This window comes from Prosopis cineraria, unplaced genomic scaffold (genome assembly GCF_029017545.1).
Source record: "Prosopis cineraria cultivar Desert tree isolate PC_DT_omini unplaced genomic scaffold, ASM2901754v1 PC12, whole genome shotgun sequence".
NCBI lineage: Eukaryota > Viridiplantae > Streptophyta > Magnoliopsida > Fabales > Fabaceae > Prosopis > Prosopis cineraria.
In genome coordinates, this window is record NW_026555343.1 from 11,288,551 (window position 1) to 11,304,196 (window position 15,646).

Here is a 15,646-nt window from a genome sequence, read left to right on the forward strand (position 1 = left end):
ATACTTCATTGTGCTCTTTTGTTTGTGACAGTGCTTCACCAAGCTCAAAGACTTAAACGATAGCATCTCTCAAGTCCTCCTCTTGCTCCAATAGAACAATAGTATGATTTTCTTTTGCTTGTTCTTTCCTTATTCTCAGTTTTGCTCTTAGTCAGACTTGTGTCTATGGTTTATCTCATTTGGTCATTATTTCATTATGATGCTATCACTTTGTTTGTGTTTATGCTTTATTTAGTTTTTTTATTTTGATTGCTGTCATTTTATTTATTGATATGGTTCTACTCTTGATTTATGTATTGGTATGAGATTATTGAGTTGTGTAATGAAATGAAGTATTAATATTTAATTTGATAAAAAATTTAATAAAAAAATAATAGGGCTTGAAGCCCGCTAGGCCAACCTTGAGCCCATCATCTCAAGCGCTGGGCCTTATAATTTGGTACCTCAAAAGGAAAACGAGCTTTTTACTGAGCCTGTTAAGGGCTGGCCCGTTTTCCCAGCTCTTCTGAAATCACTCACACAAACAGTTTCATTTGTTGTGTGGTAAAATCATAAACATTCATTTAATCTACTAGGAATAGAGAGCGACAAATGATAGAGAACAAATATACAAAAATAGTGGAAGAATATTATATTTTGATTTAAAATCTTAAAGCTCAAATTTACATATCCTTATATTTTATTTTATATTTGTTATTAAATCAATTTTTTTAAATTTTTTACATCATCTTAAATCCACTCACATTTGGATTTGGAGTATTTTTCAAGCTGACTATAGATATTTACATGTTAAATTTTAAAGATAATTAAAAAAACAAACCTTTAAGTCATTAATACGATATAAGGCAGGGTATTGCCTAAGCTTAATTTTATATTATACCTTACTTTTAATATTATATGTGTGTGTATCCATGTAGCTAACCCTGCTTATAGCAAGATGATATTTGTTGTTATTGTTAGGGCAAAAATACTCATAAAGTGGTCAGTTAGGGGCACCTTGCATCCTAAAGTGAAAAAAAGAGTAAAAATACCTATAACGTTACATGAATGGGTGCAAAAGTGACCAAATCATTAACTTTATTTAACCTAACGCTATTAACTTTGATCGTTAAATACTGACTATGCATGCCACATGTCAGTCTTTGCTAACGTGGACTAATAAAGAGGTAAAAATAGTCACAAAGTTATTGGTTATGAGTAAAAATACCCATAATGTTACCAAAGTTGGTGCAAAAGTAACCAATCTATCAAATCCTTTAAATGTTGATCGTTTAACTGACACCTAAGTAGAAGTTGACCATTTTTTTCGCTAACATGGACAAAAAAAATTTTCAGATGAAATTTTCTAGAGGTTAATTGATCATTATATGAATATCATGTGAGAAAATATCATTATAATCAAATATCAAATTAAATCACTTATTTCTTTGCAGCAGTGACAAAAATCATTTGAAAATTTTGAACCTATTATGAATAAAATTGCTTAAATTTGTGACAATGTTCTTAAGGTAGGATGGCATAGAAGGTGTGCTCAATCTCAATCTTCAATTGTGTTTAACTTATTTCACTATGTTGAATCTCAAGTTTTGCAGATAAAAAAGAATAAGTGGAGAGGGAGGGAGGAAGGGGGTGAAATACATAGCAATGGAAAGAAACCATATGTCGTGGATTTTGATGAATTGGTCACTATTACACCTACTAAAGTAACATTATGGATACTCATACGATGATTGATCAATATTCATAAAAATTCATCTAGGAATATTTTTTGTCTATATCAATGAAAAAATAGTCAACTTCTACTTAGGTGTCAGTTAAACGACCAAAATTTAAGGGATTTGATAGATTGGTCACTTTCGCACCAACTCTGGTAACATTATCGGTATTTTTCCTCTTGGTCAATGATTTTGCGGGTATTTTTATCATTTTATTAGTTTACATCAACAAAGACTGACATGTGACATGCATAGTTAACATTAATAGTCAAAGTTAACGGCGTTAGGTCAAAGTTAACGGTTTGGTCACTTTCGCACCCACTCATGTATTATGAGTATTTTTACCATTTTCCTCACTTTAGAATATTGGGCGCCCTTGGCTAATCACTTTATGATTATTTTTGCCCCTTTACCCTTGTTGTTATATTGTATGTATGTATATACTCCCTCCTTAATATAAGGCAAACTTAACCAATTTTATGCTTATTAAGAAATGATAGTTATTCTTTCTAATATTATTTATAAGTCACGTTCAACATTTCATGTGAATCAAGAAAAATTTTAAACCTCATTAACTCTATCTAAAAATTCATCAAGTTTCTAATTTCACCTCCTATTAAATATACATATTTTAAAAATAAAAAACTCTAGTATTTAATAACTTTTCTAACATTTAATAGGGGTAAATGGATAAAGATGCAAACAATAATGTCATATAAATAAGATCAAAATAAATATTTACTTATCTTTGCCTTGTAAATAGTACTAGAGGAGTATATCCTTAAAATTGTTAAAAATATATAACTTTTCAATTTTTCTCTTATTTGCATTTAATAATCATATTTAGGGCTTGTTTGATTTTTGTTTTCAAAAATTATTTTCTATTTTTAAAAACAAAAAGTTTAAAAACTCATTTGGATAAATATTTTGAATTTAATTATTTTCAAAACTATTCTTATTTTTAATTTTTAAAAATAAAAAATGGAAACATCTTTAAATTATTTTTATTTATTTTTTATTTTTTAAAATTATTAGATTTAATTATTCAAAAATATAGTTAGCTTGATTGATTTCTATCATAAACCATCACTATTAACTACTTGCAATCATTACTATCATCCTATTTTTAATTATAAAACTGTTTTTAATTAACCTAACCAAATAGATTTTCATTTTGTTTAGTTTTGAAAAAAATTCTAATATCTTTATTAAAAAACAGTTTTAAAAATAAAAATTGGGAATAGAAACCATGCAGCCCTTAATTGTTGTTGAAGAATTCAAACCATAACAAATAAATAAGGTGGTAAACCAAGGTGAAACTATAGTTAGGAGATGTACTCACATTTAGAGACTGAACATATATCTCAAATATAATTACTTTTAATAAAAAATATTTTTCCATCACAATAAAAACGAATCCCTTTTATGTTAAAAATATATATCACTTTTTTTAAAATAAAATATTGTCAAAGCTGTAATTTATGCAGTTTAAGAAGAGCCATTTAATTTATCCGTTTCAGGGTTTGGATTTTAAATGGTCCTCAGGTCACGCAACAACGTACCCATGTTCTCAATCATGGGTTATCGAAATGGGTTTAGACCCACGATAATAACAAAAATTGAAATAAAATAAATGAATAATTAAAACGTGACAGATGCAGCCTTAATATTTTCTAGGGAAAGTCATTGTCACCCTATCGGGTCTCTCTAATTATTCTAAATACCCAAAATCTCACCAAATCTATAAAAAAATAATAATAATAACAATCAAGGATCACTGAGTAAAATTTATATAAATTAAGAATTAATTATTGTCAAAACTTAAATAAATATTTGTTAATTTATGTTAGTCTTTTATCAATAATTACCCATTCAAGTTTTAACAACAACTCATTCTAAATTAACAATAGTTCATTCAAGCTTATTTTTCATTCGGGTTTTAACAAGAAGCTAAGTGATCATTGACTAATATAAATTTTGATCAATGGTCTTGATTGCTATTTTCTCAATCTATCTAAATAGTTGTCAGGCCTCTTGGACTTAAATGCAAATAAGATTGGAGGGACCATGATCAAAATACCCTTAGTTTAAAATAAAAGAAAACGTACTCCTACTTCTACTGATTGTTGAACAGTCCTTCATTCTTATCAAGAAAAGTTTTAACCCAACGTTACCACACCACAAAAAAATTGACTTTCAGCGGTGACAAAAATCGCCATTGAAGACAAAAAGTCACTCAATGTCACCGCAAGAGCTCTTATCACTGATTCTATCTGCGGTGACAATAAAAGTCATCGCTTAAAGTTTAGAATCAGCAGTGACAAATGTCACTGCAGAAAGATAGTCGCCACTATAAATTGAGAATCGACGATGATGAAAGTCACCATAGAAATCACACATTAGCGGCGACTATTTGGTTGCTGCTGAAAACTATCAATTAGCGGCGACTTTTTTTGTCACCGCTGAAAAGTAATGTTGGTTTTACCATCATGTGTTGCCACCTCACCCCTCCACATGGCACCACATCACCCTCCATGTGTTGCCCCGACCTCACGCCATGTGTCGCCATGTCACTAATTTATATTTCTATTTTACAAGTTGTCTCCTCCAAGGTTTGAACTCATGACCTCCTCTTTTTGTATCCTGCCATTTTGCCACTAAGTTAAAATGAACTTGCAGTCTGTTACTGCATAATTATATATATATATATATATATATATTAAACTATACAAACACACACATATATTAAATATTAAATATAATAAAATATCATTACTATCGTTAAATACTTTAATTTAATTCTTTTAATTTATTAAAATTGTAAATTATATTATTTATTTTGTCTAAAGTAAACTATAAATGTAGTTGATACAATATCATTTGTGTTATTTATTTTAATGCTCATATTTACAATTATAATATAAAAAATATGTAAGAATAATAGTAAAAATATAGATGGTTATACATTAGTTCATAATTATTTACTTTTCTAGCTAGTTTTACTTAAAATTTTATTTTTACTTTTAATTAACAATAACTCTTAAGTAATGTAATTGGGTTGTTTTATATTACACTTTACTTTTTTAATTAGTTTTCATTTTTAAATTATAATTTTATAAGAAAGTTATGCATTATATGATCTAATTTTTTTATATTTATGTCACAAGATAGCATGAAACCAAAAAAATCATATAGCATTACATCCATAGATATATTTTGTATATTATAACAGTTAAAAGTAAAATTTTAGAATATCTTATTTTTCTTCTTTTTATCTTTCTCTTTCCTATGAGCCATCAAAATGAGAACATCTAAAAGCATCAAGCTCTAAAGTTACTAGTATTAAATGTAGAATTTGAATTAAAAAATTATAATAAATGAAATATCATTCTATGAATGAATAAATTTAACTATCATATGTCTAATTATTATAAACGAGTAGTGTTATTGTTTAAAATATCAATTTAATCATAAAAAAATTGAAAATAAAGACTCATTACCACATTATATACATTCCAAATTAAAAAAAAAATCAAACATTAGATTTTTGAATGAATTTATTACTTCATATAAGGGTATGCATTAGTCAATTTAGTTAGATTTGGTGTTATTTGACTAAAACCAATTAACTAAATTAGCCTAAATAGTTGTATTGAATCAAAGCAAACAAAAAATTGACATAAAATAATATAGTTTGGCTTAATTTTTTTCTCCGACTCATTAGCATTATAATAATACCTTAACTTTATTTTAAAATAATTTCATTATTTTAAAGTTACAATTTAACCATAAATTATATTAAATGAAAACTCATTATGTTATTTTATATATTCATTGTAAATTACAATAATACAATAAAATTAATGTCTTAAAATGTTAAACATTAGATTAAACAAAAATAAAAAATAATGTTGAAAATATAAAATCAAATTTTCAGTGGCGACTTTGAATGTCGCCACTGAAAGTGAGATTTTTAGCAGCGACTCAAAATGTTGCCCCTAAAAGTCTCACTTTCAGTGGTGACACTGTAAAGTCACTGCTGATTATCAACTTTTAGCGGTGACTTATATATCACTGTTGAAACTTATATTATATTTATTATACCATTAGTTTTTATAAAATTATAATACATTTTAAAATATGTTGACAATTAGCAGCAACTTTAAAAAGTCATTGCTAATTGTCAATTTTTAGCAATGACTTTTATATCGCCACTAAAACTTAGACCTTCGCGACAACATACACTTGTCGCCATTGAAGGTCAGACAATCAACGATGACTATATATTGTTGCCGCAGAAAGTCACCCTTTCAATGGCAATTTTAAATGTCGTCGCAGAAAGTTAAACTTTCAACAGTGACTTTTTTTGTCGCCATAGATTGTTCATTTTCAGTGGTAACTTTTTAGAGTCACCGCTGAAAGTTTTTTTTTTTGTAATACCCATTTTGTCCAAAACTCTAACTATCTCCACGTGGTGGTGACAAATGACTGATTTTAGATTGGAATTTTTATGTGGGTATTTTGCATCTTGGACTTGTCCACAACAATTTAGGATGATGGCACCTATACCTAAGTATTTCTAATTTCTTGAGGAATTAACAGATATTAATGGATTTGATAAAACCTTAGGTTGTGTTTGGATAAGTGGATTTAAGTTGGGAATTTGAATTTAAAATTTCATATTTGAAATCTCACATTTGAAATTCATAGATTCTAAATTCTTTGTTTGAATGATATAAAAAATTTCAAATTACAATATTACAATCCTTTGGCTTGGATCTAAAGTAAAATTTCAAATTTCCAATTTCATATTTGAATTTAAAAGAAACTTGGAAGATTGATCAAACTCAATGATTTGAATGGCCAACTTCCAATTGGATCAGACAAACAAAGCTGAATAGGACTGTGACACCGATGACGATTAGAACAGGACCTTTGACTTTCATTAAGACCAAACCATTGTGACAACAGGGATGGGACCCCCAGTCGACTTCTATCGGGACCAGAATGACAATGATGACAGGACCGGATTAATGGGGATGATAAGGATTGGACAGCTAACTTTTATCGGGATCGAATTGACAGTGACGATGAGGACTGGATTGCTAACTTCCACTAGTGCAAGATTGAACTAACGGTGACAAGGATCGGATAGTCAACTTCTATCGACACCAAATCAGACTGGTGATGATGGTGACCAGATTGAAGGCGATGGTGACGGAAGGCTGGACTAAACTTTCCAGAGAATTTTGGAATCAAGTGATATTATCATTTGCTATGATAGTTTAATGATTTGAGATTTTACTTAAAATTTATAAAGCCATTTTATTATGAAGTTTATTAAATTTTTTTACAAAATTTTGTCTATTTAACTTACATAACTATTTCAAAATTTTCATTTTATTCATGTTTTATTGTTTATTGTTAGGACGTTATTCACTGAAAAATTATTTTGGTCTCAGATACCTTAACTGACATTGATCTTCTTGCCGATTCTCGAGCATTATAGACAGGTGGAGGGTTGGTTGAAATTTTTCTTTTGATGTAATTATAAATGTTTATATATCTTATTTTTATTTTATTTTTGAAAAGTACGATTAGGTGCTCCGCATAAGCTATGACAAGGACTTTTATTTTTATATACATATGCTATTTGTCGGCTGGAAGAAGCTAAGCTCCTGATTTATTTTATATTTTGACTGCATCAATGTATTGTGAAAATTTTGAGAAATTCTATTTATAGGAGGGGTTTTGTTGAAATTTTTATGAACATGTTGAAACTTTGTTATAATTATTAGTGTTAAAAGTGTTATAATTTCAATATAAATTTGATTTAATTGTAGAAACAGAGTGAATTTACGATCTAAGGCTTACAAGGATGTGTGAAACGGTTCACATCCCGTGCCAGTCGCTCTCCAAATTTTAAGGCGTGACATGACTGATTATATTACCATTCTAGTTTTCAATACCTTGTATTTGAAGGAGTCTCTTCATCTCATCCCTTCAAATTTTCGTGTCTCCTTTTATTGTGCCTTGGTTTCCTACTTGATTTTGGATTTTGATTTGTTGTTTTGTTTTATGCTTTTGGCTAAATTTTGTGTGGTGTGTCTTTCTTGTTTCTGATTTTGCTGGTCAAGCTAAGTGTTCTCTTTCTTCCTCCTCCCTTTATTTCATTATTCGTGGATGGGATGGGAGGAGTATGACTGTCACTTTTTATCATATATTAAAGGGAATGAGGTTTAATTTTGGTGGAAGACTCTAGAAGTCAAGATTGCTCAAGATTCTACTGGTACACAATCTAGGACTATGAAGTCAATCAATGAAGACCAGATCAATTTAGTGTAAGTGCTAGGCACTACCACTATGGCAGATATGACTTGTTTAGTAGAGAAGCTAAGAGAATTATCAACATGGAGTACAATAGTCAAGCTTCACCTCAACAAATCCAAGTAAATTTGTATTGATTAATGTCAAATTGTTCTATTTAGTCAAATTCAAACCACAATATAAGATATAAATAATAGCCACCAAAATACGGAGAGTAATTAAATCAACACCCAACAAAATAACAATTAAGTTCACGCACCACATGTCTGATCCATTCACTTGTTCAATTACGCGGTATGATGTGATCCATTAATTCATTTTTCTTAACGATAGGGAGATTGCCCAAAAGGCTTTCAATTTCATCACGAGGGAGGGAGCAACTCAGCCGTTCCAATGCTTTGACTACAATCTGTTTGATTTCTTCGGCCTCAATGGGTTAAAGTAAAAATTGAGCAAATATATCTAACAACTAAGGGAGTGGGTTGAGCATCTGAATTATATTTTTCAAAAATAAATGGTCAGGTAAGAATTGTAGGAGAATAAAACCATTTGGATAAAACAGTAAGTAAAGAAAGAAATTTAAACATTCTTAAAAGAAACAATTGCCTAGTACATCAAGGGTGATACAAGATTACAAGTACATCAATTGATAACAAAGACTCCCATGGTTCCCTTTTTTTGTTCTTTTAGGAAGAACTCATAAGCAATTTAGAAAAATAAACTAATTAAATGTATCAAATTAAAGTTTACATAGAAGTTAAAAAAAATAAAATTTCCAAACAAGTAATGGAAAATTAGAAGTACAATAAATTTACTTGTCCATTTTATTCCTAAAAAAATGTTGATTTAAATGAAATGTGATATAGCTTATAAAACAAACTGGAAGTTACCTGTTTTAATGAAATGCAATCGAAGTACTTCCATATTATATTTGCCCCTACAGAAACTGCATTAGCCCTTACTGAATCACTTTGCTCGGACACTCTAAGCAAAGGAAGAAGGTGATACAATATTTTGGAGTAGTATCTAACATTATATTAAAGAAATGCTAACTAATCTCAAATCCAGTCCTCGCCCGGTGGAAGTTAAACTTTTGATCCTCATCATCATTGTTGGTTCGATTCCGATGGAAGTTGGCCTTTTGGTTCTTGTTGTCATTGTCGGTCAGTCTCAATGGAAGTCGACCGTTTGGTCTCGGTAGAAGTCAGTCATCCGGCCCCTGTTGTCACCATCAATCCTGTCTCGATAGAAGTCTGCCGTTCGGTCACCATCGTCACCATTGTTCCAATCTTAGTGGAAGTCGTCCGTCTGGTCCTCGTCATCGCTGTAGGTGTGATCTCGGTGGAAGTTAGCCGTCCATCCTAGTCAACAGTGGCAGTTTGTTTTAGTCAACTTTGGTGGTTCGGTCCAATTACAATTAGCAGATCGATCAAGCCTTCATACATTTGGGTCAAATTACAAAAGAGCTTGAGTCAGGATTTGAAATAATAGTAGTTTAAAAAGGATTTCAAATTACAAAGAAATTAAGGGAGAACTTGGATTTGGATTTCACTTGGATTTGGATTTGGATGAAATCCAAATCTATATATTTTTAATTATCCAAACAATGGATTTGGCTCAAATCCAAATCCAAATCTATGTGTATTCAAATATAGCATTAAAGTATTTTGAAGGACCTCTAACCAAAATTTATATTAGTCAAGGACCATTTGTTGTCAAAACCTAAATAGAAAATAAGTCCAAATAGACTGTTATTAATTTATAATGGGTTGTTGTTAAAACTCGAATGTATACTTGTTGATAAAAGACTAACCCAAATTAATAAGTATCCATTCAGTTTTTAACAATAAATGATCTTTATTGACTGACATAAATTTTGGTCAGCGGTCCTTCATTGCTATTTTACCAAAAAAAATATTTTCAATGTTTCTATTATTTTAATAATATTTTATTAATAATAGAAAAGGAATATTAGTATTTAAGCTAAGCCCATTTCTTCAAATTTTAAAAATAAAATATTAGTTTGTTAATAATTTCAATGTTCGAGCTTGACTCAAATTTTTTTTAAATTTATTCAGGTGATTCTAATAAACCTGAAGTTGAAAAAAATTTATATGCTCTAAAGTCTAAAATTCTATAATTTTTCAAGTCTATCTCGACAGACCTGTCAAGTTTCACTCAAATTATAGCGTTTAAATTTTATTATATCTGGAGGCAATATCTATGGTGTCTACGTTGCAATACGATGATGTTTAAAATAGTAGGATGAAAATGACAACTTTTTCTTCTTTTTATAAGACAAAAAATTGTATTAAACAAAGGAAAATGATACTCCCACCGTTAAAAAATATAAAATATTTTTAATCAATTCTCACTTTTTAATAAAGTTATTACTTATTTTTAAACTAACTTTATCTTTTTATATTTACCTCTATTAAATATCTTACAATAAATATGAAGTTATTCATTAATAGGGACACTTTTAAAAAAATATAATGATTATATCTCAAAAGATTAAAAATGTCTTATATTTTTTAATATTTAAATTTTTAAAAAATACCTTACATTTTTTAATGGGAGAGTAATAGCAAACAAAAAGCTCAAGAAAAAAGTTAAACTTCATCGCTCCAAGACAAATATATAGTAAGGATGTTATTAAATTTAAATATTTAAATATTATAAATTAAAAATAAATAAAAATGATGAATACTGCTTTTTACAAATTGTGTTGAATACAATAATTTTGGATACAGTTAATATAAATAAGATAAGCGGTAACGCTGCTGTCTCTTTCAGCATAGGAGTTTTGCTTATATGTACGTTTTGAAGACACTCTTGGACAAAACAAATTTCAACTACGTAGATATATAGTGTGTTTTAAGGCTTTGCCAATTGGCAATTAAAATTTATACCGTAAAAAATATTTTAATCTTTTTCACAATCGTGTTATATTGGTAGTTGCAAAATTATGACACAGGAAAATAGATCAACTGTTGCTGCTGAAGCGGACAGCATCACAATGCTGCTACATACACCTTTAATTGGAAATGTCAGATCACATCAGATAATTTTAATTTTATTTTATATTTTATGCTTTCCATTTTTAATAACATCTCTTATAGAGAGAATGATGGAGAAATCTTAAAAAGATTAATTAATTTAAATTAAGTTTTAATTTTACAATTATGTTTTAATAAATTTGTAACTTATATTCTAAATTTTAATAAAAATAAATTTTTTATTTTTCATTCATGTTAAAATTTAAAAAATAAGTTATAAATTTATTACAATGCAGTTGTAAAATTGAGAAATTGAGTTGTAAATTTATGAAGTTCAGTACTTAGGACCTAATTTAAATTAATTGATCCTTTTAAAACTATTCTTTGTCGTTCTCCTTTTTTTTATAAAGTTTAATTACATTTATAAAGTTATTTTTACTTTCACAAAAAAAATATTTTTACTATGTGAAATATTTATTTTAAAATAAAAACATAAATATATATATATATATATATATATAAATGCACCTAGGTTTTAGTTTGATCTCTTAATTTTTATAAAATATTTTTTTAATCCTCTAAGTTAGTATTTTGACTAAAAAAAATTGTCAACATTAAACTATTAAATATAAAACAAAACAAGGCGCACTTTTGCCCCATGTATTTGTGTGCGAGCGCGCAATGGACAGCACAGTTTCAAACCATTATGGATGGTTCAAAATTTAAATCTACATCTTTACCGTCACACAGCATCAGTTCAAATCTAAACCTCTGAAGGAATGTCACTTCACGGTAGAGCACTCGTCAAGGAAAACAAAGCAACTTAATAACAAAACTTACGTTGTGTGTGTGTGTGTGTGTCTTCTCGCATCGACGTTTATGCTGCATATATGTAAATCTATCTCCTTGTCCCATGCAAACTGGTCATCACCTTTCTAGTTTTATTACCATTCCGTTATTACTGCCAAGTGAAAGATGAATAACGTTATGTACATCTTGATGGTGTTATTCACAGTAATACTTACAGCATTTATCCTCTCAGTAATATCATATTGTTGCACCACATAGTCCAACACAGCAAGCCAATCAAATCATGGGGTTGATAGCAGAAATATTAGTATTGATGCTACAGACTTGAACCAGACAACGATGCTGACGACGACGATAGTGGAGCCATGCCTGGTAGATCAAACTAGGGTTTGCAACTACCTTAAGCTTCTTTGCAGTTTATCAAAAGCCAACAAGTTGTGTGATGAAGATGATGGTGTTTCAAGTTCTTGTTGCGTCTGCTCAATATGCTTGATGGATTTCAAAGAATCTGATCTCTTGCGAGTTCTACCACAATGTGGTCATTTCTTCCATGTCAAGTGCGTTGACCCTTGGTTCACAATGCATTTGACCTGCCCCGTCTATAGGAGTTCAATAAGAAATTTTTAAACCATACCCAATCTTCTTGGAATTTTGTATTTTGCTTTTATATATAATCCAAATTTTAGATAAAGTAGGCTTCATGAGTGTCACCAGGTTCAAGATAGATATATCTCAGAACTCCAAAAGTATTTATAGACATCATTTAGATTATCCATCACTAACAAAACCCTCATATCAATATGTAGTAGGATTCACCACATCCTTATATATGTGATATGAGTTGTATACTGATTGATTGGACAAACCTTGGTTGGCTTCTTAGAACTCTTCATATTTGAATGGAGTGATTGGCACAAAATTCACTCATTTAATGAATGTTCGATGTGGCTCTGATACCATGGGGACGAGTCTCATGTGCTAGCTTGGACCTAGATATCCCTGTGTTGACGTATCTTATGGTATATTGATCCAAATAAGCCCCTCAATGCCTCTCTTAGGTAAATTTAGCCCATTTTAAAATCCTCAATCCCTTGATATTTCAACCTGTGGATCTTTAAACATAGTGACATAAGCTTATTCTCATGGATCGTTGGTCGAATTCTTTCTGATGCACAGATATCTTAGAGAGGCAAGTATAGGGGATACTTTTTAGTATGATAAAATTAAGAGATTATTGAATCAAGCTTTCAAAAGAAAAGAAAGAGTTTTAAAAGAGAGACATAATTGAAAACACTCCTGAAACCCCTTTACTGCTGAATAATATCTTGTCCTTGAAAGAAATTTTCTCATATGTACAATAGCAATTGTTGATTTAATCGAATGACTATTAGAATTTTTGTCAATTTCATCATATGATGATATATACTTTGAAAGCATCAAATCTGATATTACAAATCATATCCTAGCTGATTTAATTTCTTGGAGGGGATGACATATTTGAGGGGTATTTTGACTGAGAGGTTGTTCTGAATTTTTGTAGGGAAATGTGTATTGTTAATATCAAACATTGATAAAATTTAATGGTTGTAATTAAGACATTTATTGAATGGGTGAATTTTGACTTTTCACCGAATTCAAATCCAAAGCCTTGTGTTTTTTGTATAAAGAATCTCTTTAAGCTAATATAATACACTGTGTTTCCTTTCGTGGGATTGTTGTGGTCACTAATCATAGCATAATTGAAATCGAAATAAACAAAGATCAAAAGCAATTGATTGATGATAAATAATCATTCTGTAATTAGTGTTCAAATTTTGAAATATTGGTCACTTCTCTTATTGGTTTTTTAGAGATTAATAGGTACATTAGTCATCACCACGAGATTACACGTGGGAATGTCTTTGAGAAATAGAAACATAAACAAATTCCCCATTTCGTTAATAGAAAAGATATCAATGGAAATGAATCTTGTAATAAAAAATAAAACAGACTAAAATAAAATGATAACGACCATATACATATAGAGAGAGGAGGGCAAGGTGAAAATATGGGTTGAGATATTTAAGATCATAAATCTAGACTTTTATTACTCTCTCCGTTAAAAAATGTAAGGTATTTTTAACTGAATTTTATCCTCCAATAAAGTAGTTACTTACTCTTAAACTAACTCTATCTTTTCATATTTATTCCTATTAAACACCCTACAATAAATATAAAGTCATTCATTAATAGGGGCACTTTTAAAAAAAAGGCAATTATATTAGATCTCAAAAAACTAAAAGTGCCTTACATTTTTTAACATCTAACTCCTCAAAAAATACCTTATATTTTTAAACGGAGAGAGTATTTAAGATCACAATTTTTATGTATAATAGAGAGTGAAAATAAGGATTGACATAAATATTTTCATCTGTATGAGTCAACTTCTAGACTGATCTTGAAGCATATTGAACTTCACGTTGCATTTCACGTACATCCATATACCTACATAGAGAAGCCCATAAAAGCCTTCTGTCAAATCTTGTGATTACTTTTTCTGTAACTAGATTATTAACAAGGGAGCCAAACCAAACCCTTTTAGTAGCGTTCATAATAGTTTCTTTTGAATAGATCAGCCTCTCCAGCAGCAAAGCTACTGCCCTCCACAGGAAGTGATTTTTTTTAAAAAAATAATAATCAAAAGTTTAGATGAATTGAGTTCTAAAAACTCACAAAGATTAGGGCATTCTTCCAAACTCAAGGAAAAAAAAAAACTCGATCACCCACAAATAAGATCATTAAATTGGCAACATTTGATCTCACAATTTTATAAATTATGAGCTAAATCCTTATCAATTAGATCAATTTTCATGTTAAGTGTTTTTCCATTTGGTGACACTTTGATTGCCCAATCAACTGCCATGCATAAACCTTCATGAACTCTGTGAGAGGCTTATATACATGAATAATAATGAACTTTGTGCCTTCATAATGATAATTAAAATTTCAATGCATATTTTTTCAAAAACAGTAAGAAATGAAGTGGGAGTATAGTTGAAAAAGTAATTATAAAAATTATCTAATGCCCTATATTTTTGACTAAGTAAACTTTTAGAAAATATCATATATTGTGGTCCGATAAAAATAATACAATGCCCTCTGTAATCTATTGTTTATTTATCACGCAACCTCTTGAAGAAAGACATTAGATGCCCCCTCCGTTTTAATTCTTTATGGTTATTGTACACATATTAAGAAATACAATTAATATTTAAAAATATAATATGATATAATACTACATCAAATTTCTTTCACCAAGGATAAAATAGAAAAAGCATCATTAAATAGTTTTTTTTTTAGTCTAAAAAACAAATAACACGCATAAAACAATTTTTCCCCCCAAGAAAAGGTATATTTTGAAATATTTGTGTAAATTCTCTGAAATCGACCGTGTAAAAGAATTCCTCTAATGGGATAACGCAATACTCAATGAACCACAATATCTACGAATCAATTAAGTATAGTATTATTAAACAGGAAACTCCAACACTCAGATCAGATTTTACAAATTAAAATAACCCTTGAAGTTTCGTTATGTGCACGATAACGATTGCAGTAGAATGACAAAAATAGACCTGGACGCTTGGCTTCAAGTATCGCATCTAAATGTGTAAACCAACTGATGAAAACCCAATAAGAAGGTGAAAAATTGAATCTCACCATAGGATGAAAATGACACTCAATTTCATGTATACAGGTCCGCCTATCATACAGGTCTCTCTCTCTCTCTCTCTCTATATATATACATATATAATG

General features: G+C 29.5%; 1 protein-coding gene across 1 annotated transcript; it reads left to right on the forward strand.

Moving 5' to 3' along the window:
• Positions 1-9,215: 9,215 nt before the first annotated feature.
• LOC129289087 (RING-H2 finger protein ATL46-like) lies at positions 9,216-13,036 on the forward strand. The gene is made up of 3 exons (XM_054925907.1): positions 9,216-9,389; positions 12,110-12,408; positions 12,976-13,036. Exons 1-3 carry the CDS (start codon positions 9,216-9,218, stop codon positions 13,034-13,036), a joined length of 534 nt encoding a protein of 177 aa, XP_054781882.1.
• The last annotated feature ends 2,610 nt before the right edge of the window (positions 13,037-15,646 follow it).